At 44.9% G+C, this 23,622-nt stretch overlaps 2 protein-coding genes and 2 long non-coding RNA genes across 5 annotated transcripts in view; 1 reads left to right on the plus strand and 3 right to left on the minus strand.

The window, feature by feature from the left end:
• Positions 1 to 1,544: 1,544 nt before the first annotated feature.
• LOC144410185 (uncharacterized) lies at positions 1,545 to 6,334 on the minus strand. Its single transcript, XM_078105064.1, has 6 exons — positions 5,633 to 6,334; positions 5,246 to 5,345; positions 5,057 to 5,203; positions 3,375 to 3,610; positions 1,794 to 3,281; positions 1,545 to 1,697 (listed from the first exon to the last, which is right to left on the minus strand). Exons 1-5 carry the CDS (start codon positions 6,332 to 6,334, stop codon positions 1,911 to 1,913), a joined length of 2,556 nt encoding a protein of 851 aa, XP_077961190.1. The 3' UTR covers positions 1,545 to 1,697; positions 1,794 to 1,910.
• A 59-nt stretch (positions 6,335 to 6,393) lies between these two features.
• Positions 6,394 to 6,833, minus strand: LOC144410346 (uncharacterized). The gene is made up of 2 exons (XR_013468355.1): positions 6,643 to 6,833; positions 6,394 to 6,546 (listed from the first exon to the last, which is right to left on the minus strand). It is a non-coding gene; the product is annotated as an uncharacterized LOC144410346 (long non-coding RNA).
• A 2,170-nt stretch (positions 6,834 to 9,003) lies between these two features.
• Positions 9,004 to 10,169, plus strand: LOC144410204 (uncharacterized). Its single transcript, XR_013468089.1, has 2 exons — positions 9,004 to 9,883; positions 10,022 to 10,169. It is a non-coding gene; the product is annotated as an uncharacterized LOC144410204 (long non-coding RNA).
• Positions 10,170 to 20,891: 10,722 nt separating this feature from the next.
• The window catches only part of LOC120822229 (replication protein A 70 kDa DNA-binding subunit), a 29,114-nt gene continuing 26,383 nt past the window's right edge, over positions 20,892 to 23,622 (minus strand). For both annotated transcript variants that reach the window (XM_040181725.2, XM_078106542.1), the window contains one exon: positions 20,892 to 21,583. In XM_040181725.2, coding sequence (XP_040037659.2) covers positions 21,482 to 21,583 — 102 coding nt within the window. In that variant the 3' untranslated portion in view covers positions 20,892 to 21,481. The remainder of the gene's footprint in view (positions 21,584 to 23,622) is intronic.

The raw sequence follows: 23,622 nt of genomic DNA on the forward strand, positions 1-23,622 counted from the left end.
CTTGTAGACTGTCAGTATGTGGTTTAGAGAAGCATAACAGACCTAGTTAGAGGGATCCTCACTGTCTCCAACAAATCAACCACATCTGTTGCTCCAAGTTGTTTTTATTTATTTATTCAAACAGGTTAGAGTAAAAATAGAGCTGTTTTAAAGTTAATTTCCTCCAAGGGGGCAGCAAAACACACAGTATAATGACGACAAACAGGATGCATGCGAGAGAGAGAATAGAAAAACAGTTCAGTTAAACTTCTAAAAGGTTTTAGAATTCTCAGTTGACCCTACAAATAAATCAGAATACAAAACCTTTGACGGAGAGAGTTAAGTGAAGTCAGTTCTAATACTTAATTGAATTTGACAGGAGTAATTACCTGCAGGCAATTTCACATCAAGGAAGCAATATATTTACTGAGTGTGTATTTACGCCTCAAACCGTTGGGTCAGCCGTTAAAAAGTCATAGAACTTTAATCTCAAAGTTTCCAAATACATCAGGGTCAACTTGTTCTATTCTACAATGAAGTGGAGACATTACGCAATTACAACAATGACGGAACAAGCCGATACAGAGAATCTATTTATGTAACATCATGGATTAGATTAAAAACGGTATGTTAAGGCGTAAAATGCAGAAAAAACAGCATTAGTTGTTTGTCCAAATGCCCAGAATCGTGTGGTGTGTCTCTTTGAGTGAGTGTGATTAGTTAGAGAGCGTCTTTGTTCCCCCCCTCACGTAAACACCGTTGATCCTGTTGACGCTGCGGCTGTTGTTTGCATTGTTATCACAAAAGTCATGAAAAAAATATTTGTAACTTTTCTCAATCAGCTCATTTGTGTTACTCTTCCCTCCCACATTGAATGAAGGCAATTTAGTCAAGTTTTAACGCTTACCTAAATTGTTATTAGTTGCAGAAAATAATACGTGAAATTCAAAACGACAAAGGAGAAATCTATTAGCAATTAGTAACAGAACGTATCACTTTAAAGAGTGAATTAGCGAGTGGGTTTAAATGTTGCTGCTGCTTATTAAGTTATAGTCGTTATAACACGACTCTACTATGTGTGCAACAGAGTGAATAAATTCAAACGATAAATTCCCTAGAAACAGAGGGCATCATGATAAACTCAATAGATCCAACATTCATTGTCACTCATTGTTTTCCCGCTCAAGCTTTTCTCAGATTTCCATGCGAGAGTTAGGATTGAGATATTTCTCTTTTTTTTCTTTCTTTGCTGGGCAGAAACCCTGGCAGCAGATTATGTGGGAGGACAGCAAGTTGACACGATTTGTCAGTTTTCTTTCTCTCTCACACACACACACACACACACACAAGTGAGGGATGCCCATTGCTCTGACCGAATGAATAAGAGCCACAAAGCACGGATAAGGCAAAACAAGTGGATTTAGATGTCTTACATGTTATTAGCCTTTCTCTGCTCAGCATCCCTACATCACTCCTTTTTGTTTCCTCCATCAAACCCCATTTACTGTTTGGTTTTCTCCCTCAGTGTCAGGTATTGCCTCCACTGGAAAAGACCCAAACGCAGATTTGTTAGTCACCATGTATTTTATTCGTGAAAAGGAGGCACCGGACTAGGAGGTGACGGGGTGGTGACGGCGGTCCCGGATTCCAGAGGTGGGGGAAAAACAGTGAGCGGGATTCCCGGGGAGGTGCGTGGGCCATGCGGCCCGTTCAGGTGCCTGGGTGAAAAGAGGAAGACAGGACACTGGTTAGTTTTAGAACAGCGGCCTCTGACTTCTTGCTGTTCTTTGACCTGAGTTGTCGGTCTGACTCACAAACAAGACTAACAATCCGGCGGGGAAGAGGCTTCGGGGCCGCTCCTAAATACCTCCCCTGATTGGAAGGCAGCAACAGGTGGGTGATTGTGGATGAGACGCAGCTGGGCCCTGCTCTCACCTCCGTGCTGACGTCCGGCCCCCTCGAGTGCTGGTTGGTGCCAACACACCGACGCCTCCTGAGGGTGGTGACCTGACAGTACCCCCTCTCCGACGGGTGTCTCCAGACACCCCACCAGGCCTGTCTGGCCGACGGCGATGGTAGTCCCTCACCATGACGGCGTCCAGGATCTGGCGGCGGGGAATCCAGCACCGCTCCTCTGGACCAAAACCCTCCCAATCCACTAGGTATTGGGTTCCCCGGCCCCGGCGTCTGGAGTCCAGAATCCTACGCACTGTGTAAGCCGGAGCACCGTCAATGATCCGTGGTGGGGGGGGTCGCGGGGGAGGGGGCAGGAGGGGGCTGAGGAGGACCGGTTTAAGACGGGACACGTGGAAAGTGGGGTGAACACGAAGGGACCTAGGTAACTTCAATCGGACCGCAACCGGGTTGATGACCCCTTCAATTACGAACGGGCCAATGAATCTCTGAGACAGTTTTCTAGACTCCGTCCTCAGTGGAAGGTCTTTAGTGGACAGCCAGACCTTGTCACCTACTTTGTAGGTCGGGGCGGCCGTCCGGTGGCGGTTGGCATGCCGTTGGTAATGTTCAGAGGAGCGGAGCAAGGCCGCGCGGACTCGATGCCAGGTTCGGTGACAGCGACGGATGTGACTGTGTACGGAGGGCACGGCGATGTCTCTCTCCTGGGATGGGAAAAGGGGAGGTTGGTAGCCGTACAAACATTGAAAAGGGGACATACCTGTTGCGGAAGAGGGCAAGGTGTTGTGCGCATATTCTGCCCAGTAGATTTGGGAGGCCCAGGACCCGGGATTAGCAGACACTAGACATCGAAGAGATATCTCCAGTTTCTGGTTAGCTCTCTCTGCCTGACCATTGGTCTGTGGATGGTATCCCGAGCACAGACTGACTGTGGCCCCAATGGCCCTACAGAAGGCTCTCCAGACAGCCGAGGAAAATTGGGGCCCCCGGTCCGAGACCAGGTCACAAGGCAACCCATGTATGCGAAACACCTCCTTGACAAGGATAGAGGCCGTCTCCTTTGCTGACGGGAGCTTGGGGAGTGGAACGAAATGGGCATACTTGCTGAAACGATCAACCACGGTGAGTACAACTGTGTTACCTTCTGACGGGGGTAGTCCGGTCACGAAGTCCAGTGCCAAATGAGACCATGGGCGTCGTGGTATGGGCAGGGGGCGTAAAAATCCGACGCTAGGTCTATTAGATACCTTATTTTGTGCGCACACTTGGCAAGCTGCGACGTATCCCTTTGTGTCGTCAGCCATGGTTGGCCACCAGAACCGTCTCCTTAGAAATGCCATGGTCCGAGCCACTCCGGGATGGCACGTCAGCCTTGAGCCATGAGCCCACTGCAGGACATTAGTTCTCACATTATCTGGCACAAATAGCCGGCCCGGAGGCCCATTACCTGGCCCCGGGTTGACTCTGAGGGCAGAGGTTACCTCGTCTTCTATTCTCCACAGGGCTGCCCCGACCAAGCAGTGTTTGGGGACGATGGTGTCCGGCTCTCGCCCCTCCTCCTCTCTGGAAAACACTCTAGATAGGGCGTCTGGTTTGGTGTTACGTGATCCAGGTCTGTAAGTCAGGGAGAAGGAAAAACGTCCAAAAAACAGGGCCCACCTGGCTTGACGTGAGTTGAGGCGTTTCGCTGACCGGATGTACTCGAGGTTCTTGTGGTCTGTCCAAACCACAAACGGTAGTTCCGCACCCTCCAACCAATGACGCCATTCCTCTAGGGCGACCTTGACGGCCAGTAGCTCACGGTTGCCCACATCGTAATTGCGCTCGGCCGGGGACAACCGACGCGACAAGTAAGCACAGGGGTGGAGCTTACCGTCCGTCGCGGTGCGTTGGGATAACACCGCTCCCAGCCCCACGTCAGAGGCATCCACCTCGACAACAAACTGCCGGCACGGATCCGGTTGGGCAAGGATGGGAGCAGACGTGAACCGCCTCTTGAGTTCCCCAAACGCCCCCTCTGCTTCTGGGGTCCACACGTAGGGTTTGCTACAGGAGGTAAGTGCCGTAAGGGGAGCGGCGACACTACTGTAATCCCGAATAAACCGTCGGTAAAAGTTAGCAAACCCTAAGAACCTCTGAAGTTGCTTTCTCGTGTCGGGCCTAGGCCATCCAAGTACTGCCTCCACCTTAGCTGGATCCATCCTCACCTGTCCCTCAGAAATGACGTAGCCCAGGAATGAAACAGTGTCGGCATGAAATTCACATTTCTCCGCCTTGGCATATAACTTGTTCTCCAGGAGACGTTGTAGCACCAGGCGGACATGTTGAATGTGTTCGGTGGGGTCTCTAGAAAATATGAGGATGTCATCAAGATACACAAATACGAAACGTCCCAACATGTCTCTGAGCACGTCGTTAACCAGCCCCTGAAATACCGCTGGGGCATTAGTCAATCCAAACGGCATGACTTGATATTCAAAATGCCCCAACGGTGTGTTAAATCCCGTCAACCACTCGTCTCCCTTACGAATTCTCACCAAGTGGTATGCATTACGCAAGTCTAACTTAGTGAAGATTGTGGACCCTTGAAGTGCATCAAAGGCCTCGTTCATGAGTGGTAACGGATACTTATTCTTGATGGTTATCTCGTTTAAACCGCGATAGTCAATACATGGCCGGAGGGAACCGTCCTTCTTGGTGACAAAAAAAAAACCTGCTCCCAATGGAGACGAAGAGGGACGGATGAGCTCGGCGGCGAGCGACTCCTTAATGTATTTCTCCATGGCTACCCGTTCCGGTTTAGAGATGCTGTACAGACGACTACTGGGGAACGTGGAACCAGACTTTAATTCAATCGCGCAGTCGTACGGGCGGTGAGGTGGAAGTGATGAGGCCCGATTCTTACTGAAAACCTCCCCCAGGTCATGGTAGTCAGTGGGGACGAGGGATAGGTCAGCCGCGCATTGGGTGGATCCCTGGCTGTTCTCTAGTCTCGGACTTGCAGACCGCAGGCAATGAGCATGACAAAACTTACTCCAGTTGGTTATCCTAGCCTCTGGCCAGTCGATTACCGGATTGTGTTTAACCAACCACGTAAGTCCTAGAACGATCGGAATCTTAGGGGAGGAAATAATTAACAGGCTGATCTCTTCCTGGTGGTTACCTGAAATAAATAGCTTAACGGGCTCGGTTCGGCTGGTGATCCTGGCCAGCAGCCTGCCGTCAAGGGTAGCAGCCTCAACAGCCCCCTCCAGAGGAGTGGTGTTGAGGCCCAGTTGTCTCACCACATCAGCATCAATAAAACTGTCGTCTGCCCCAGAATCGATTAAAACTTGAAATCGAAAAGACTGACCTTTTGTTGAGAGCGTGGCGTGCAGTGGTGCTCTGGGCCGGGGGTTGGGAGATATGGGTACTTGGCTCGCTAGTATTCTCTCCACATCTAGCGAGCCCTCCTGTTTGATGAGCGCCGAGGACAGGAGGAACGGTAGTGTCCTTGTAGCCCGCAGAAAAGACAGCTGTTGTTGTCAAACCGGCGCCGCCGCTCCTCTTCGTCAAGGTGATATCGGCCTAGTTGCATGGGCTCATGCTCGGGCCTCTCTTCATTGTTGGTCCCCGCTGGTGATCTGGCGTTGTACCTGGGAGGTCCCCCTCCAACAGAATATGAGGTTGCTACCCTTCGGGGGAGGGGTGACTCGCTGCGCCACCTTTCTCTCTGTCGCTCCCGGCATCGGTTATCTACCCGAATCGCCAATTGGACCAGATCCTCTAAAGTCTCTGGTTCAGGGTATGAAACCAATTCGTCCTTGATCTGGCTACTTAATCCGTTATAAAAAACAGATTCTAAGGCCTCATCGTTCCATCCGCTTTCAACGGCTAGCGTCCGGAACTCAATGGCGTAGTCTGCGACGCCTCGGGTACCTTGCCGCAGCGCGTGTAGTCTCTTGGATGCGTCTCTACCACGCACTGGGTGGTCAAATAATTTACGCATCTCTGAGGTGAACATTGGGTAGGTACTTGCCACATTACTCTGTGTCTCCCATACCGCTGAGGCCCACTCTAAGGCTTTTCCACGTAGCAGTCCAATCACAAAAGCAATCTTTGACCCGTCCGTGGCGAATGAAGTTGGTTGTTGGTCGAAGACCAACCCACATTGTAGTAGGAAGGCTCGACAGCTGCCGAGGTCGCCATCGTACCTCTCCGGGGTAGGAACCTGTGGCTCCCGATGGTAGGAAGGGACTGGCACTGGCGGTGTTTGAGCAGGATCTGGAGCCGGAGCCGGAGGACCAACCGGGGCGCTGAGTCGGTGTTGTATCCCGGCGACACTGGTTGAGAGCTCCTGTAGTCCCTTCATGATCTCCTGAAGTGCTAGGCTGTGTTGATCTAGCAGGGCTCCTTGATTGGTGACGGCCCCGCGGACAGATTGTAGATCTGCTGGGTCCATGTCTTTGGCCGGATTGTTCTGTCAGGTATTGCCTCCAGTGGAAAAGACCCAAACGCAGATTTGTTAGTCACCATGTATTTTATTCGTGAAAAGGAGGCACCGGACTAGGAGGTGACGGGGTGGTGACGGCGGTCCCGGATTCCAGAGGTGGGGGAAAAACAGTGAGCGGGATTCCCGGGGAGGTGCGTGGGCCATGCGGCCCGTTCAGGTGCCTGGGTGAAAAGAGGAAGACAGGACACTGGTTAGTTTTAGAACAGCGGCCTCTGACTTCTTGCTGTTCTTTGACCTGAGTTGTCGGTCTGACTCACAAACAAGACTAACAATCCGGCGGGGAAGAGGCTTCGGGGCCGCTCCTAAATACCTCCCCTGATTGGAAGGCAGCAACAGGTGGGTGATTGTGGATGAGACGCAGCTGGGCCCTGCTCTCACCTCCGTGCTGACGTCCGGCCCCCTCGAGTGCTGGTTGGTGCCAACACACCGACGCCTCCTGAGGGTGGTGACCTGACACTCAGTCCGTCTGCGTCCGTCTCCCTCACCCACTCTCTGTAGCTCTGTCCCCTCTCCTTATGTCTCACATCTCAGCCCCCATTCCCTCCTCCCTCCTCTTTCCTGCTCGATGATTCACATTCAAAGTGTTAATGCATCCCTGCTGCTCTCCTTTCCACCCACCCTCTCACTCTTACCTCATCTTCACGGTTTCTCCCTCTCGCTCAGCTGTGCTTCTCTTCCCCCTCCCTCCCTTACCTCTGCTCATTTCTCCATCTCCTCACACTTCCTCCTCACATCCTCGGAACGATAACCGTCTTCGCCGACACTTCCATCACCGTAAGACCGACGGAGACGGAGTGTGTGACATGAGTCCATGTCGCCACCCCACCTGAGATCTATCATTTCCTACATCCTTGTCAAGTGAATTACCTCCTCATCACTTTGTGAGACGCGTTCTGTTGTCACCAAGGCCTCAATAGAAGGATGCCGCACAAACGCTGTACGTGGTTCATAGGTGCTTCACCGAAACCAGCCAGACTACTGTACAAGTTCCTGTTTTTAAAACAGCGCTAAGTGACACATCAACTTGAAGTACTTGTATTTAAGTCATGTGTTTAGCTATAATCGTTTTGCATTGTCTCATTGGGACTTTCTAACCTGTAGTTGTGTCTAAGCGATAGATTGAAGAGGCTACATGAGCTCAAGTTTCTGGCAAAATAAAGTTAGCGCTGTGTATATACTTAGACATTTAGATAAAACCGTGCTCATACCCCATGCGTTGGATTCTATATTGCCAGGTACGCATGAACATGAGAAGGAGCGGATGTTCAATCCAAAAACATACAATAATACATATTTTGGTGTAGTTGCTTTCATTTAAAGCTGCTTTCATCGATGCCATTTTCTGTATCAAAAATGGATCATAAAACTGAATGTGAGTCTCTTGTAGTGACAAACTCACTCATTATCCACCTTCTCTGCATCTCCCTGAGCTCTGTGGAGCATTTTCAAACTCCTTGTTTGGGTTTTGCAGCCTTGTTGTCTTGGTTCACTCTTCGACCTCTCATTTGATATGAATTTTTTTTGTCGCAGCCAGCAGCTGCTTTCAGAAGGAAAATGCTCTGAAAACTACAGCTGCCAGACAGCGAGCAGCTGCAGCAGGTGATCCTAGTGGAGCATTTCGGAGCTCAACAGCCTGATATTTCTCTCACGGGTTGGAGACCAAAAATCGAGTTTAAAGGGAGGATTTTTGCCAGGTGTCCAGAAACATTACATGAAAACCAATGTAATGAAAAACTCGACTTAGTATTTTGTGTACCTTTGCTCACTGCAGTAGAGCTTCATTGTGCTTACGTGTATCTTGCTATTGTAAAAAAAGTAGCATTCACAACACCAAAGCTCAAATGTGCTCAAAGATAAATTTCACTGTGTTGTATGTACAGCAGATAAATACAGCTGGCCATAATCACACTCTCCACTAAACCATTTGTTCTGCACACACACATGTACACAGTAAATTTGCCAGTGTCAAAAAGGCAGTGTCAAACTATTTTAATTCTTCCGGAGTTCTTCCAACAATGGACAGAGTAAAATTGAACCAGAAAACTTCCAGTGTTGGTGAAAATAATCGGAGTTAGCAGAGGTTTTACTCTGTCAGTGTTATTGACTCTCTCAGGCCCTGATTCAACACTGATTAGAGCAAGATGCCTTCCAGAGTATCACAAAGAATACTCTGGAAAGCCCCGCCCACCAACTTTCCCGGTCAAACTGAGAATGTGGATTCTGGCATCGCCATCTTCCTCGCATCGAAATACTGTGGTAAGTCTTTCTACTATAAACTATTCCCGTTCTTTTTCTTCATTCCAGTAGAATCTGTATAAGAATAAAGGGACGTTTTCATTCACCACACTAGTCAATGTTGGGTTCGTGTCTTCAAATACCGAATTTCAAATGGCTAACGTGATTATCGGGTCGGCGGTTAGCTTAAATGTAGCAGCCACATGTCTGAACTCGCAACACCAAACTGAACAAAAACGACACGAGGTAACGTTAATGTCAGCGAGGACGAGCTGTCGTGGTGTGTTATGTGTCATGCTTGCACATTTATTTCAGTAAAATGACGACAAAAATTCGTTGAAGCAGTCATATTTATTATTTCTATTTGAGCCGGCGCAAATCGCTTTAGCGTCACAATTTTGGTCGAGCATAGCGGGACATGTCGCGGACATGCGGACGTGCTCATAGGACCCGCTAGTTCACCGGCAGACGGCGGAATGCACCGAGTCGACCCAGTTAACGTGAACGGAGCCGCGGCTCCGAGAGGCTCGGTTCCCGTTAGCTGCTGCTGTAGCCATAGACATATAAAGAGTAGACGCTGCACTGGCTGCTGAGGCGCAAACAAATATTTATTATTATATTATATACCAGAATATTATTACTGTTACAACTACTATGAATATTAAAATACGCCGAATCATGTTTTCGGTGTCATGCCTACAAAATCCCGTGAACATCCGCTTTTGTATTCAGCGAGTGATGCGCTGACACTTCGTTGCGCCAGCTGGCACTGAGTGGAGCGGGTGACCGGTCCAAGTTGGCGGCCCCGCGGCTCGTCAGCACCACTAGGCAGCAGCGGTCGATGTCTATTCTTTATGTCAATGGCTGTAGCTGCTGTAAGCTTAATTTATGCTTCCACGTTACGGCGGCGGCGGGTGTGGCTGTGTGTTTCTGCGGGTGCCGAATCCTTGGTGAGCCGAAGCTCATATTGAAGCGCAGGCTACGGAGAAGACGTGAATTTACAACACTGGTTCACCCACTGAGGGACCTGGACGAGCAAGTGCACTTTCGATACTTTCAAATGTCAGCAACTGCCGCAAATTACGTTCTGAGCGGACCAATCACAGCACTTGCGATCCACGTCAACTCGACTCGCAGTTAGATCTTTTCGGAGGTGCACGTCAGGCTACGGCGGAGGGGTCTACGTAGTTACGTAGTTACTTAATATGTATATTTTCCTTTTTTCTTTCAGATTGTTCTTTAATGTACTGTGGTGCTCTGGTGGTAAGTAATAAGTTGATGTACTTGACCGAAAATGTAGTTGTGTTTGTAATTTTTAAAGCTGAAATAGGGTATTTTCAGGTTGTCAGCTTGTATGGGGTTGTAGATCATAATGTTGATTTCAGTTTGCTGTCTTTGCAGATACCATCATGTTGATCAAAACATTCCTGTCATCCAGCACCAACCAAGATCTTTGCCACTGTGATAAGATGTGAGCTTTACATGTTTTAGGTTTACTTTTGATGCCAATATTTCATGTTTACTTGGAATAAATATGTATTACAGTATGGATACAATTGTCTGTGTGTTTTTCCCCCTGCATAGATATGCAACACTGGTAGGAGTTGGTTAAAAATCAACACTCTTTGGAGTGATTTCATAATCAACATAGTGTAAAGTAGGTTTAACACTGGAAAGGTTATTTCTTTTATAACTCTTTAGTGTTACATGTGAATAACACTATGGGTGTTACTTCTTACATAGTGTAAAACTTGATTGACACTTCTTAGAGTTAATATTATTACACTACACTGCACCTAGTGTAAAATTTTAACTCTTACCAGAGTAAAATTGACTCTGGAAATTTAACTCTGTGTTCAGTGTACATTTAACACTCTGTAGATAGGGACCATATGTTCACTGAGGTAGTGTTAAAATTGACTCTTTAAGTGTTGTATTAACACTGGCGATTTTACTGTGTAGTTGCTTCGGACGCACAAAACAAACGCTCACAATCAAAGTTGCCCGTACGTGTGATCATGTATGTAAAATGAGCTGCTGTCACCCCCTCCCCATCCCCCTCAAAAAATAGCCTTTCTACTTACTTACCTTTCTTATTCCACTATATTATTCAGCAACAACAGTTTCATTTTTCATGCAGAGATTTAAAAAGTGCCGATTTGACAAGGCTGCAGACTGCTGAACCATGAACATGTTCTCTAACACCCTGTTGATAAGGCCTTCAGTTCTTCGAGATCAGCGGTTTCAACCCTGATAAACATTCCTCTGTTCTTTGCGTGAGAGAAAACTGATGGCAATCTGACCCAATTTTTTTCTTCACATAACAAAACGCCGTCCATTAAAAAGTCAGGCAGAGGGTTGCTGCATGAAGTGAAGCTCCATCCGGCTCCGTCAGCGTGTCCTCATTATTCCTGCTGGTCCCCCGGACGAGCACCACACACACACGCGCACGCACGCACACGCACACAAACACACACACGTTATTACTGATGACAACTAACTTACTCCACAGGCCGGGGAACTTTTGCTCTTTCCTCAGACTGAGGTTGTAGGTTGTAGCCCCCCTCCCTCATAACTCACATCGTCTGTGAGTGGTAGTTCTGCCTGCAGATCTGCTTGACTCCTTTATTTTGAGAGCGCTCACTTTGACGGCCTGCATGAAAGGAAACCCGGATGTTTGCATCGTATGTGTGTGTCTGTCACAAAAGTGTATAGGAGATATCAAGGCTAAAATACTACAGCGTACAGTAAGTGCAACTGAGCTGCAGCCTGTGTTGATCTCCACATTAATACAGACGCATCAGCACTTCATTGCCTTAAGAACACATCAAGAACGTCTCGGCATCATTTATTAAAAAACAACGTCTTCCCAGGATTCAGAAAGCTGCTGCGAGCGTCTTCAGTAGAACGTCTTTGTTCTAATGACAACAAAGGAGGATGGAGGAGGGCGACACTGCAGCTCTCAAATCTTATAGTAAATTAAATTTGGGACTATTCATTCAAATCTTAAACTGTATTTTTATTATGTTGTGTTGGAAAATGATTAGTTTTTACTGAGCATGTGTGCAGCATGTGACCGTATACGTTTGCTTTCCAGCTCTGTGGCTCCTGCCTGAAAGAAGCGATGTGAACAACATCCTCCTGCAGCCAAAGACAACACAATAACTTACGATTCCCCTGAACACCTTCACTACAAGAGCATAAGTAATGAAATATGTCATTATTCCTCTACGAAACACATCTTTCAGCTTCCACAGTATGATAACCTTCCCTCCAATTATATCCGTGCACCAGAAACACGCAGCAAGGAGAGTTCTTTTTGTTCAAGTAATCTACTGTGACTCTCGAATGAGGACAAAGAAAATGTCTGTATTTAAAAAAATAAAAAAGACAGGCAGAGCGAAAAATCACTTTTCGTATGAAATGAAATATCCTTGTGAAGCATCTTGACATTTCATTGGTCTCTAAGTGAAATGTGATGCCTGATTAAACCCAACTCATTAGCAGACGGTACAGGATAAATGGGAAGGCAAAGAACTGAGAAGAACGGGTTTCGAATGAGACTGAAGACAAAACGACCGCTGTTATTAGAAGGACATTTATATTTAAAAAGGGGAGAAAAAGAAAGATGCTCCGATTGGAACGCATACAAATGCACAAATGCTCTCCTTTTTAGTGTCAGTTTTGATATTTAATTTCAGTTAAAGTTTGAATCATTTATTGAGACAACATGAAGGCTCATCTTCAAATATTTACTATACATGTACAGCCAATGCTGCCTTTCTTTGTACTGCAAATGCTTTAGTGGAGATTATTGCATTAATCATATGTACATTCATTAATGGTGTGAGCATGTTATAAAAAACTAATAACACCCAAGGCAAGTGTCACGTAGTTTATTATATATTATTTATTATTAGAACTCAGTGGGATTCACATACAGAGGAAAACATCAGCAATATATTCAAGATAGTAGCAAACATTGATTCAAAACCATCTCTCTCAAAATGATGAGTAATATTCTGTATCATCGGTAATAAAGGATATTAACACAATTAGTAAAACTGGTTCCTAAATGTCAGATTTTTTGTGTAAAAGGTTTTCGATAAGCATCCAAACAAAACGAATGGTGTGTATCTTTAATCAATCTTTAAACATTGAAGCCATTTTATACCTTTTGAAACATTTCCATTGCATGTTATATCTGTTTTAAAACTTGTATTTTGATATGGTCTGCTTGCAGTTTTCCCTTCAACACCATCTCTCAATATGCATTGATGTGCTGTGCAGTGCATCGTGCCATCACGACATATGGACACATTCAAATGTGCACGTGGGCGCATGCCTACACAACACGCTCATGCAAATACAATGTCAACAGCGACATAAGCAAGGAAAACGTTCATGTACTTCGCCTTTAAAGTGCATTTCCATTTGCATATGGTCGATGTGCCATATGTGGTTGCCACTTTGTAAAATTACTTCCTTTAAGGAAGCTCAAGCTCAATTTACGTTAATATATCAGAACAATTTGGAGAACCGAGGAGCAAACATGGTATTTTTAGGGGACAAAGCAAATCAGACGCTATTGCGCAAAGATTGAGACATATGTGCTTTGACAGGACAAACCCCGTCTGTGAGTTGCTTTTCCTCGAGATGGCCCTCTTTCAGCTGTGGATTGATACGTTAGATTTGGTCTGTCACACGAGTGCTGTAGCCGTTTTGGTAAAAGATGCAGCAACAACGAGTCCAAGACCAATTTTCCTACAGGCCTGCAGATCTGGAGAGGCGAAATTAAATACTCCTTTAAAGATGCCGCTGCAGCTCAGTGTTGTCCAACTCCAAGAAGAGATGCTACACCTTATGGGCAATCCAGATAGATTTTTAATAGGGTTTATTACTTTCATTTTTCATTTGATATTTTTCACCTGTTTTTCATCTCTGCATGTGTTCTGGTGTGAAATTCATGAAAACCAAGCAGGCAACAAAGAGAGACAGCTCATATGCAGCTCATTGAATAAACAGATGACGACGTTGAATGAATGAATGAAGGCAGCACAAGTTTTTTTTTTGTGTTAATAAATAACATCATTCATGCCACATGTAGGTTAGATTTGCAAAAAGAATGCGAGCTGTTGAAAGTTGAAAAAAAGGTTGTAAAAGAAAGAAAGGATCATTTTTACACATTAACTCCTTTCTGACAGCAGCTATTCTCCAACCCCCCGTTTAATATAAGACCTTTTGCTTTTTCTGTAAAATGTAATTTAATACAAGGTGGCAAAATTCCAGCAATCACCACCTCCGGAGGTTCTGTGGTTAGGAATTTGGTCTGCAGCATTACTGTACGCTACATCCTGCACTGATAATCTGGCTAAATTACAGTTTCAGACATGTGGTGCATCCGGGATTAGCCACGTCCCTCCGGGAGAAATCTTTATGAGCCTCGAGCTGTATGGTTTTATTCTCAGTCAGACACCAGGTAGTTCAATAGCCAGACAGATATGTTCCTTTATGCCCCCCCCCCCCCCCCCCCCTCTGCTCCTCGATTGAATGCTTTGTCCATTCATTTTATATTGATCCTGCAGGGCGTTTGAATGATACACTTCAGCTTCGTTCAAACTTCAGCTCTTCCAAAAATGTTTCCCTAATGCACCTGTGAAAATTCACACACCGAGGAAAGAGCCTCGTCGGCCCTCACGTACTGCAGGCTCGACCTGTGAATCTCCGTAGGGGTGCAATTATGTTTGTGGTGTACACTGGGTAATTAGCCGCGTTCCTACTTAGTTCCTCTTAGACGTGGTGAGTTGCGAGCAGACGGCTACGTCACATCATTTGCAGACTGATTCCGCAGCGGGCCGATGCAACAGATCATTACAAAACAAGTGCTGGCATGATGCGAATTATCCACATGCTGCAGAGACAGTAGCCACAGTTCACTTTTGTGTTTACCCCCCCCCTCCTGAAGCGCCTCTGTGAGAAAACAAACGCACCCAGGAAGGATTTTTTTCTGATGTGAGACTTTGAAAAAAGACCATTATGGCAAAAGTCCAATAATCTTCTCTAAAATATATCAGATTTTGAGATTTAATTGGATGCAGTTGAAACAAAAGACCGGCAAGCAGACCTTGCAAGCTCAACCCCGGTACTTTATTTATTTCATGAATTATTACAAATGCCTAAAACGCCAAAAAGCGAATCATTTATTCATCATGAATTCTTTGAATAAACAAGTCGCTTTGGGTTGCTCCGAGTGTTTTTGTGATGCAAGGCCTGAACAAGTTTAAACCTCGACACGCACGGTAATGTGAAGGTAGGAAGCCACCAGTTCATCCATAAATGTATAAAAAGCAGAGTCCCAGACATCCATGTAGACTTCTTGCAATAGCTCACACCTCTTTCTGACATGATAATTAGAAAAGTAGAATAAGCATCCCAGAGGGTGTATCTAATTCTGCAGATAAGGAAGGCAAACAAGGGGGAGTTCTAGATGTCATCTCTGTGAGATCAGATTAGAGTTTTCTGCAGATGGAAGCTGGAGATGATTATCTCCTGGCTCATCCTGAAGACACTACGCGTGCACACAGAGAGAAAATCACAATGACGGACTGAAACATGTTGAGCCACTGGAGGGGTACAGCAGGAGGATTAACTAAGCACACTAAAGCTAAATTGCATTTGGAAATATTCAACACCTTGCGGTTGTGAAACAAGGTGGAGCCGGAGAAGCAGTGAGCACCGTCAGATGGGAAATCACACCTTCAGACAGTGATGCTTCACCCAAGTTACAAAATAAGAGATTTAGTTTTGGTTTCCGTCTAACTGACACAAACACCTCTGTTTTGTCTGTAAGTATGTGCATGGACATTCGGATGGGTTAAAGGACAAACGTTCAGCCATGCTGCTTGGTATGTTCCTTCTTCTGTGTGGCCAAATTGCATCCAACCGTGCAATTTGCCAAGCGTTTCTTGTATTGGATCATCAACGTCCTACAACAATACATTGACGTATTATATAAGCTAATTTAATTTAAGGTGCTGCAAATTCACTCATGGCAATTCCGCATCTCCCACACAAAGACATGAGTTTCCCTCTGAAGAGAATCATTTCTAGTGAATCAACTTCCAACTGTTCTCTTTATCACAGATGGAGCTCCACGAAGCAGAGACCAATACTTTAGAATAGAAAGAGGGGAGAAAAAAAAAGTAATAATTTGATGATGACTGATGCGAGCCCTCACCACATTCTGATAATGCGTTTCTCTTAAACGCACCCAGTTTCCAACTTCGATTGTTCCACAGGCCTGAAGCAATGAAATATCTAGAAGTCAGCTGCCACAGCCTGAATGCAGCCTTCTGCACCAATGATTCTTTACAACAGAGCCCAGAGACACCAATTTGTCCCACAACCGCAGCCAGAATAGACAAAAGCATAATAAGCTGTTATGACTAATGCCCGCCGCTATTCACGGTTTTCTCATTATGTTTCTTTTACATTTATGATTCTCCTATTCTTAATAATGGCAATGCTCCCTTCACTGACATCGTGAGGGTTATCTTATCCCCCGCGGAAGGCCTTCTGGGCAATCATTAACCAATTCAATACTAAAGGCGTATTATACACGATATTCACCAATTCATTAAATCACTTTGGCAATAAGATAAGAATAAAAACAGAAATTGTATTTTACCATGTGCTAAATAGGCCATTTTGTTGAATTGTTGAATAAAGCTACAAAATGAGTAGTTGGTTGATGCAGATGTGGTGCCTAAACAAAGCCGCTCCCCGACGTGAGAACTGCTTCCTGCAGATGTGGACTTAATGCAACTCCCCCGCGCTGCCCCCTGCGGGGAGGGCCCTCTGCTCACCCGACCCCTCCTGAGACACAAACCACGTCCCGGTTTCTTGTTTACTAAGCTTTGTGGGTGTGATGCTTTTGCTGTGTTATCACCACTCATATCTATGCAACCATTTGCAATTGTTCACTACAGCACAACACTGTTTACAACGGTCTCCATGGATCCGTTCTCTTCATTTTGTGCTCAAACTGCACCACATTGAGGTATTTAACTTTGAAATGTAAAAGAGAGTCCGCGGTTCTGAAATCAAGAGCTGGACCGAACATCACCAACCCCCCCATGGGCTGGCATTTAAAAACTTTTCTTCCCATGATGCAATGTAGCCGCCTGTGATCCACGCCCTTCTGTACAACATATGAAATCGTTATGAGAGCGTTTTCTTATCAGATGGCTCCATTGACCGGACAGTAATTTTTCTCATGTAACACCCTTTGGTAGAGGTTTGTATAGCTTCAGGCACTAAAACCATTGTGGTTTAGATACTCCATTGTTACAAAAATGGGATCTCTGTTTTCATGGTTACATTTATGAAAAATAATACATATATAATGTTAAAGTCTAGCAGTTGTTTGAGATTTTCTATACTTGCGGTTATTGTGGCCGCTAAACTTGAGACTACGTTCTTTTGGGGCATTCCCTGATGCTCTGGTTTCTTAAATGGGAGAAATACTGGCGCATCACTCAGCATCGTCGTCCACTTCCACGGCAACTTTTTAAAGCCAGTGACAAGCTGTCTGGGTAGTACTTCAGATAATGGCACTCAAAATCAATGCTCTATGAAAATGAAATCAAAAGATTTAAAGGCATTTAAAAAAAAAAAAAAACCTGTAACCATGTGATCATGTGATAATAAATCCTAATGCAAAAACCACGTTATATTTTAAATAATGTTATTATTAGAGTAATGTTATGTTCATAAAACTGGGGACCTGTTATTGCAGGAAAAACTTACCATAATAAGATAAAGTGGCCAAAACAAACTGCACCTGCCTGAAACAGTTTCAATTTTCAAAAAAGCATGTCAGGAATATGCAACATTTACATGAAAAATGGCTGTGATGACTCCTTTAAAGAAAGCATCAAGAAACGGTGGCAAATGGCCGTGACTTGTATTTAATGGTCTGAATGTAAATGATCATTTTCCGTAACAAATAAATTGCCATTTTGACATTTAATTTAACGCCACGGTTCCCTCTGATGCCACTCAAAGCCATCCTGGGAGTTTTCCTTTGATCTAATTATCCATTTATTAGGTAGCATGCCATATAAACGTGCCATCTGCCACTTATCCGGTTCCTGCTGTCATAGTAATGTCCGGCTTAAGCATTATATGTCATTAATGCAGCCAATCATTTCCCCATTCAAGTCATGAGCCATCTCGTGCCTATTCACGTTGTTCACAGCTTTACCAAATGGCAATTCAAAATCTCCCCCATGCCTGGGGGGGTTATGGAGCATAAGGTACACATGACGTGCACAGTGCACGCTGGTCTTGGCACGGCCTCTGGCTCTCCTTGTCGAGCGGGGCGGGGAAAAAAAAAAAAGAAGTACAAAGATGTCCTCGGGCCCGATCTGCTCGTGAGAGGGAGCGAGCGGGGGGGGGGGGGGGGGGGGGTGGGGGGCGGGTGGGTGCATTTAACCGGTGGTGGGAAGGAGAGAAACAAAGAGGAGAGAAGATGAGAGGCAGCGCGAAAAGAAATCGATGGAGCTGAGAGAGAACGATGCCGGCGATGATGATAGGAACAACTGATTCTGTAGGTGGACGGGAAAAGACAGATGAGTAGGATGTCGAAGGGGGGAGGAGGGGGAGGGAGGGAGGCTAATTCATGCAGACTGGAAGGAGGCAAGAAAAGAGAACGGCCGCCTCCAAGGAGAGAAAAGTTATGAGCGAGAAATCTTCAGCTAGTGCTCTCTGCCACGAACATGTAACATGAAAGATCCTGAATACCTGCGCTGCTGCCACTGGAACCCTTTACACAGAGATGACGCGCACACGCACACACACACACACGCACACACACACACACGTAGGGAGACAGAACTCATAAATATCCTCGGGAAGAGAGTCGAGTGTCCTTGATATCACTGAGACATCTTTGAGCAAAAACAGTCAAGCTGTCGATCAAAATGATGAAAAAGAGGAGCAGAGATTAAGTTCACAGTCCGTGCAGAGGTTTGAGGAGAACACAATTTCCTCCTCCTTCCACTGGCTGCATGTTTCGGATGAAACAAGCATTCGTAAGTAACGCACATCCAAGCACAACATGGAGATTGTTGATTGGATGCAGTGCTCACTGGCCGAGTACAATTTATTTCTTCTTATCATTTCTTCACACGTCTATGAGAGTGACATGAGTGGAACATCTACAGATCTTTGCCGGAGCATTTGGTGAAGATTTTAAATAGAGCCAAAAGTGAGTGCATACTACCCACAAACCTCTGCAGACGAATGCAAGTGTTAAAATTGCTAAAAGTTTGCCGTGTTCACAACACTTCCACCCCCAACTAGCCAACAAATCAGTTGAATATCAGGTATCTTGCTTTAATTCCTTTTTTAATTTATCAGATGATTACTTTGCCTTCAGCTAATAACACAATCACAACAACTAAATGCGTCTTGGTTTGCTTCAGAAGCTCAAACAATAATATTCAAATTAGTCTACTGTATTAATGTAAATGATATTTCCTCACTGCCGTGGACTAGATTAGATTTATTTGACCAAGAGGGATATTTGTTTTCACAACCAGTACACACAAACATACATGCAAGACGGCATACTGACACAGTATAAAGGGTAATGAATGTCATACATGTGCACTCACAGCAGTGTCAGCGAGGCAGATTGTTCAGGTACCAGAGAAGAGACAAAAACTGCAGCAAGCGCTTCTCTCTGCAAGTGTTCTGCAGAACTCCGCAGCAGGTGCCAATCTTCAATTGAGGAATTTAGTCACAAGTGGCTTTACTTTCCTCAGACAAGCAGTGGGGAGACCAGAGGAATCATTTCCTTTAATGATAATTGCTTTAGATTTATATAACACAAATGCATTGTGAAAACACACAAGGGGAGTCACGACATCGGTGCTTATTACCACTCAAAATACACGAGATTCGAATCTTATACAAGTATACTTCACATGTTTAACTACGCCAGTGGAAGTCTGTCTTGTGGAAACAAAGGTCGAAAGTAGCCGGAAATTTGCCAGCATTCTCCTGATTGTATTGAAGTGTCAGGGAAGAACATCTTGTGATTTAAAAAAATGCAAAACAAAAAGGTTGTTCATCTGATTGCTGATCGGCTCAACCACTGAATGATCTAGATGAGCGGCGCACGCCAACACACACGCACAACTTAACAGTGTTCTTATGATAAGATCAGGGTCCTATAGACCGTGATCGGGTCTACGACCTCCGTGATAAGGCGGCTCATTTCCATTCACTGTCCTTGAAGCCGCACATTCTGCAGACAGAAGCAAACTGCACACTCACCACACTGTAGGTCCCACATTCCCAGAAAGAAGATATGACAACCGCGCCAGCAAATCGGTTCACTACTGCTTAGCACATTGCGATAAAGCTCTCTAGGGGTAATACAAAAAAAATGTATTTCTCTCAATCTCTTCAGTGTCCTTTTCTGTCCCATAATGCCTTGGGGCTGCAGACCCACGCGTCTCCATCTTAAGTCTCAATCACCAGCAAAGCTTGAAGTTGGAAATGACTTTCTGATCTTGCGCACTCAGAACAACATGGACGAGCTGCACCCGAACAAAACCTGGTTTCAGAGTAAAACAAACCAAAAAGGTTGTTGTCATGAGAACGGTTATTGTTTCAAATTGTGTGGCACACGAACCAAAAGCATCCGTTAAGTTCAAAAGCAATTAAGTGAATAACTTTCACTTTAGCTTTTGAAAAGCACTTATTACTTGACAGGCCAACCGCTTTGTGAGAGTTGTTGGGGAAAAATAGAAGATTAGAGACCGTGGCTTCAGAACACCGAACAAAAAGGATAAGAAATACAGAGATAGAAGAAAAAGTAAAAAGAAAGGTGACACTGGGATGAAAAGTTCAGCACCTTTTAAAATCTCCCAAACCTCCACGGGCACCCGGCATGGCGGCAGGCAGGAGATGGTAGCGAAGGTGCTCCAAGTGAGAGGAGCAGGCGGCTTCGTGCCAACGACCCCGAGCCTCCAGCACAGAGGAGCAGCCCTGCTGTTCCAGTCTGAACAGTAAACAGAACGTGCCGTCAAATGTTAATACATATCATTTGACAATGATTTTAGCTTGTGTGTGTGTGCGTTTGTGGGCATTTTCAAACTTTGGAAGGTATATCAATCAATAGATATTTGAACTTTATTAGAACAAATTCATTGCCCTTTAAGAGCTGTGCTTTTGTAACAGTAATAAAGACAAACACTAGTTTTGTTGACATCCTTTTAATCACTTCTTTTTTTGAACGTGCAGAAACAAACCAGACGCTTATTTTTTTGTGATTAATTCAAAGTGATAAAATATTTTCCGCATCCTGAAGCCGCTGTCAGTAAAACAGTTCAAACAACTTCCACACACTTTGGCCATGGTGTGATACTTAAAATATAACAGTAAAAAATATAATCAAATCTGACTCAACCAACAGTGATTAAATCATTCGTATTAAAAGCTAAATAAAAGTGGGAGCAAGTAAGATACATGAAATACGTGATACGTAATCAAAACGTGTGCTGACAGTTGTGTCTAATCAGATTTTGCGCTTTGTTAAAATGGCAACACAATTAAAATAGGTCAATGTAATTTTGATTTTGTTACAGTGTCTCACAAATGGCACGTTGGAGTAAGAACCAAGCTTTTGTTCGGCTGCCATTTAATGAGATGAATCACTGACCGCCCCGATGCTTCTGTCAGATGTGCTCCATGGGGGAGAAGAGCCGGACGGCATTTAGAGGCCGGTCGAAGAAAAAAAAAAAAAAAAAAAGTATCGCCAGAAAGCTGTTTGGCTGACTGGAACTCCATTCAGCTGGCCAATTTACGGATGTTACTGAGGAGTCTCCTGCTGTATTCCCTGTGGTCGACTGGCAGGACTTCCATGACGGTTACCTTCACTCGGCTCTCGTCCTGGGGAGGGAAGGAAAATGTGGAGTTAAGTGCAGCAACAGCAGATGAATGGACGTTTCAAGCCTGTACGATCCGCGTCATTGCGGAAATAAATGCTATAACGGAATGCAGTGAAACCACTGGTGTGAGCTCCTGCTGGTGTTCTTCTCACGTTGGCTGGTCTCTGGTGTCAGATTAGAGGTCTAACTTCTATTATAATAAAGAGACGGGGAAGGTCCTTGTCTTTAATTTACACCAGCGTTGGGAAAGCAGGTCTACCCAACATCTGCATCAGCCTCTCTTTCAACTATTTTTTTTAAGGGCAAAACTTTATATTGTGTTCTCAGACGGTGACTACATTTGAAAAGTATATTGCGGTACTATGACCATCTTCACTTTTCTACCTTGATGTCGTGCATTTGTTTTGCACCTCTGTGGTGACTGCATTTAGCGAACAGTGTGCGAGACGTGAAATGTAACACTTCTAAAAGTCAACAAAAGCAGTATGTTTGGACACTTAAAAAGAGCATTTAAATTATTGCACATTATTGTTTACAGATATACGTGGGAATCAATTATTGTAATGTGCATACAGGTTTACCATTAGAAAGCAGGTAGCAACCGCCGCCATCAGCGGGATTTAATTCATATTATACATCATCAAACAGTGAAGACAGGACGGCAAAAGCCAATTCCATTTATAATACTGCGACAAATCATTAATCAATTAGCAATTTCAATTTGCATCTACCCGAGGACATCAGGAAAACGAAACACTAGGCTGCCGAGACAAAAGCTCCCACTTGACAGAAGATGACATCTTATTTAAAGATAATGGTCTTCCAGGACGAGAAACTGTGTGAACAACGGCTGGTTAATTGAATGTGTGTATATTAATATTCCAATCACATCTGGAGAAAACAATTACCCAGGGGCCGAACATTAGACCCCTATTTGCAGACTCAATTTCCGACGGTGAGGTTTTGCTTGAAGAATTAACACAACGCAACTACTGACACACACACGCTCGCACGCACGCACGCACACACGCACGCACACACCTACCTACCTACCTACCTACCTACCTACCTTGGTGCTTCACATAGAATACGTATTGAACAACAGAATACTTATTGAAGGACAGAATTACATGAGGATGAGGATGCTTGCGGAGAAGTTTGGATAATTAAACTGCAAAGAGTACAATAAACCGATGTGAATGAAAACCATATCAACTCTATAAACACACTTTCAGACTCCTCAGATATCCGGATGCCATCCCGCATGTTCCCACAGGCTCAAACAGCTGCTAACGGACCTTTAGAACCACTGTCGTATGCTCCATGTTGATGACTTCTTTCCTCTTTGTGTTGAAAAGTTAGCACCATCACTAAATGTGACAAAACAAACAATTGATCAAATGCACAATCCAGCAGCCGTATTCTTTTTAAAGAGCGCCATGAGCAATCTCCTGTCACGTGGCATTAACATTCCTGCTTGAAATAAAAACGGAGCACAACGAGCGTCGTCAGAAGAAAGATATATTGTTCATTTGTTCACCCGCCTGTCATCAACGCTCATTGTCAGAGTTTTAGAAGAAAGTGACGTGTGTAGATGAGTTGTGTAGATGTTCATGTTTGTAAGACGGTGGCTTTGAACTTCAGCCGCATAAGAATTTCCTCACCCCTTTTTCACACGCACCCGGACGGCAAAAAGACGGTGATGTTTACAACAACTTCCAAGTGTGTGGTTTGTTGATGAGGTAAACCGAGTGTGTCAAGTGTGTGTGTGTGTGTGTGTGTGTGTGTGTGTGTGTGTGGCGTTCTCACACACGCCTGACTGACACTAATGTATTCATTGAGAATAAATCCATACATTCGCTTCAGTAACATTCTCAAGCACACAAACCTTCCGGCTCTTCATACATTATTAATAAAGCACATTTCAAACGAACAACTATTCAGCTCGAAAACCAAACACTCACAAAGACTAGTTATTACTTGAAGATCAGAATTCTAAGTCAATGTGTGATCTTTGGTAGCCTTTTAAACAAATGTAAA

This window comes from Gasterosteus aculeatus, chromosome 7 (assembly GCF_964276395.1).
Source record: "Gasterosteus aculeatus chromosome 7, fGasAcu3.hap1.1, whole genome shotgun sequence".
Classification (NCBI taxonomy): Eukaryota; Metazoa; Chordata; class Actinopteri; order Perciformes; family Gasterosteidae; genus Gasterosteus; species Gasterosteus aculeatus.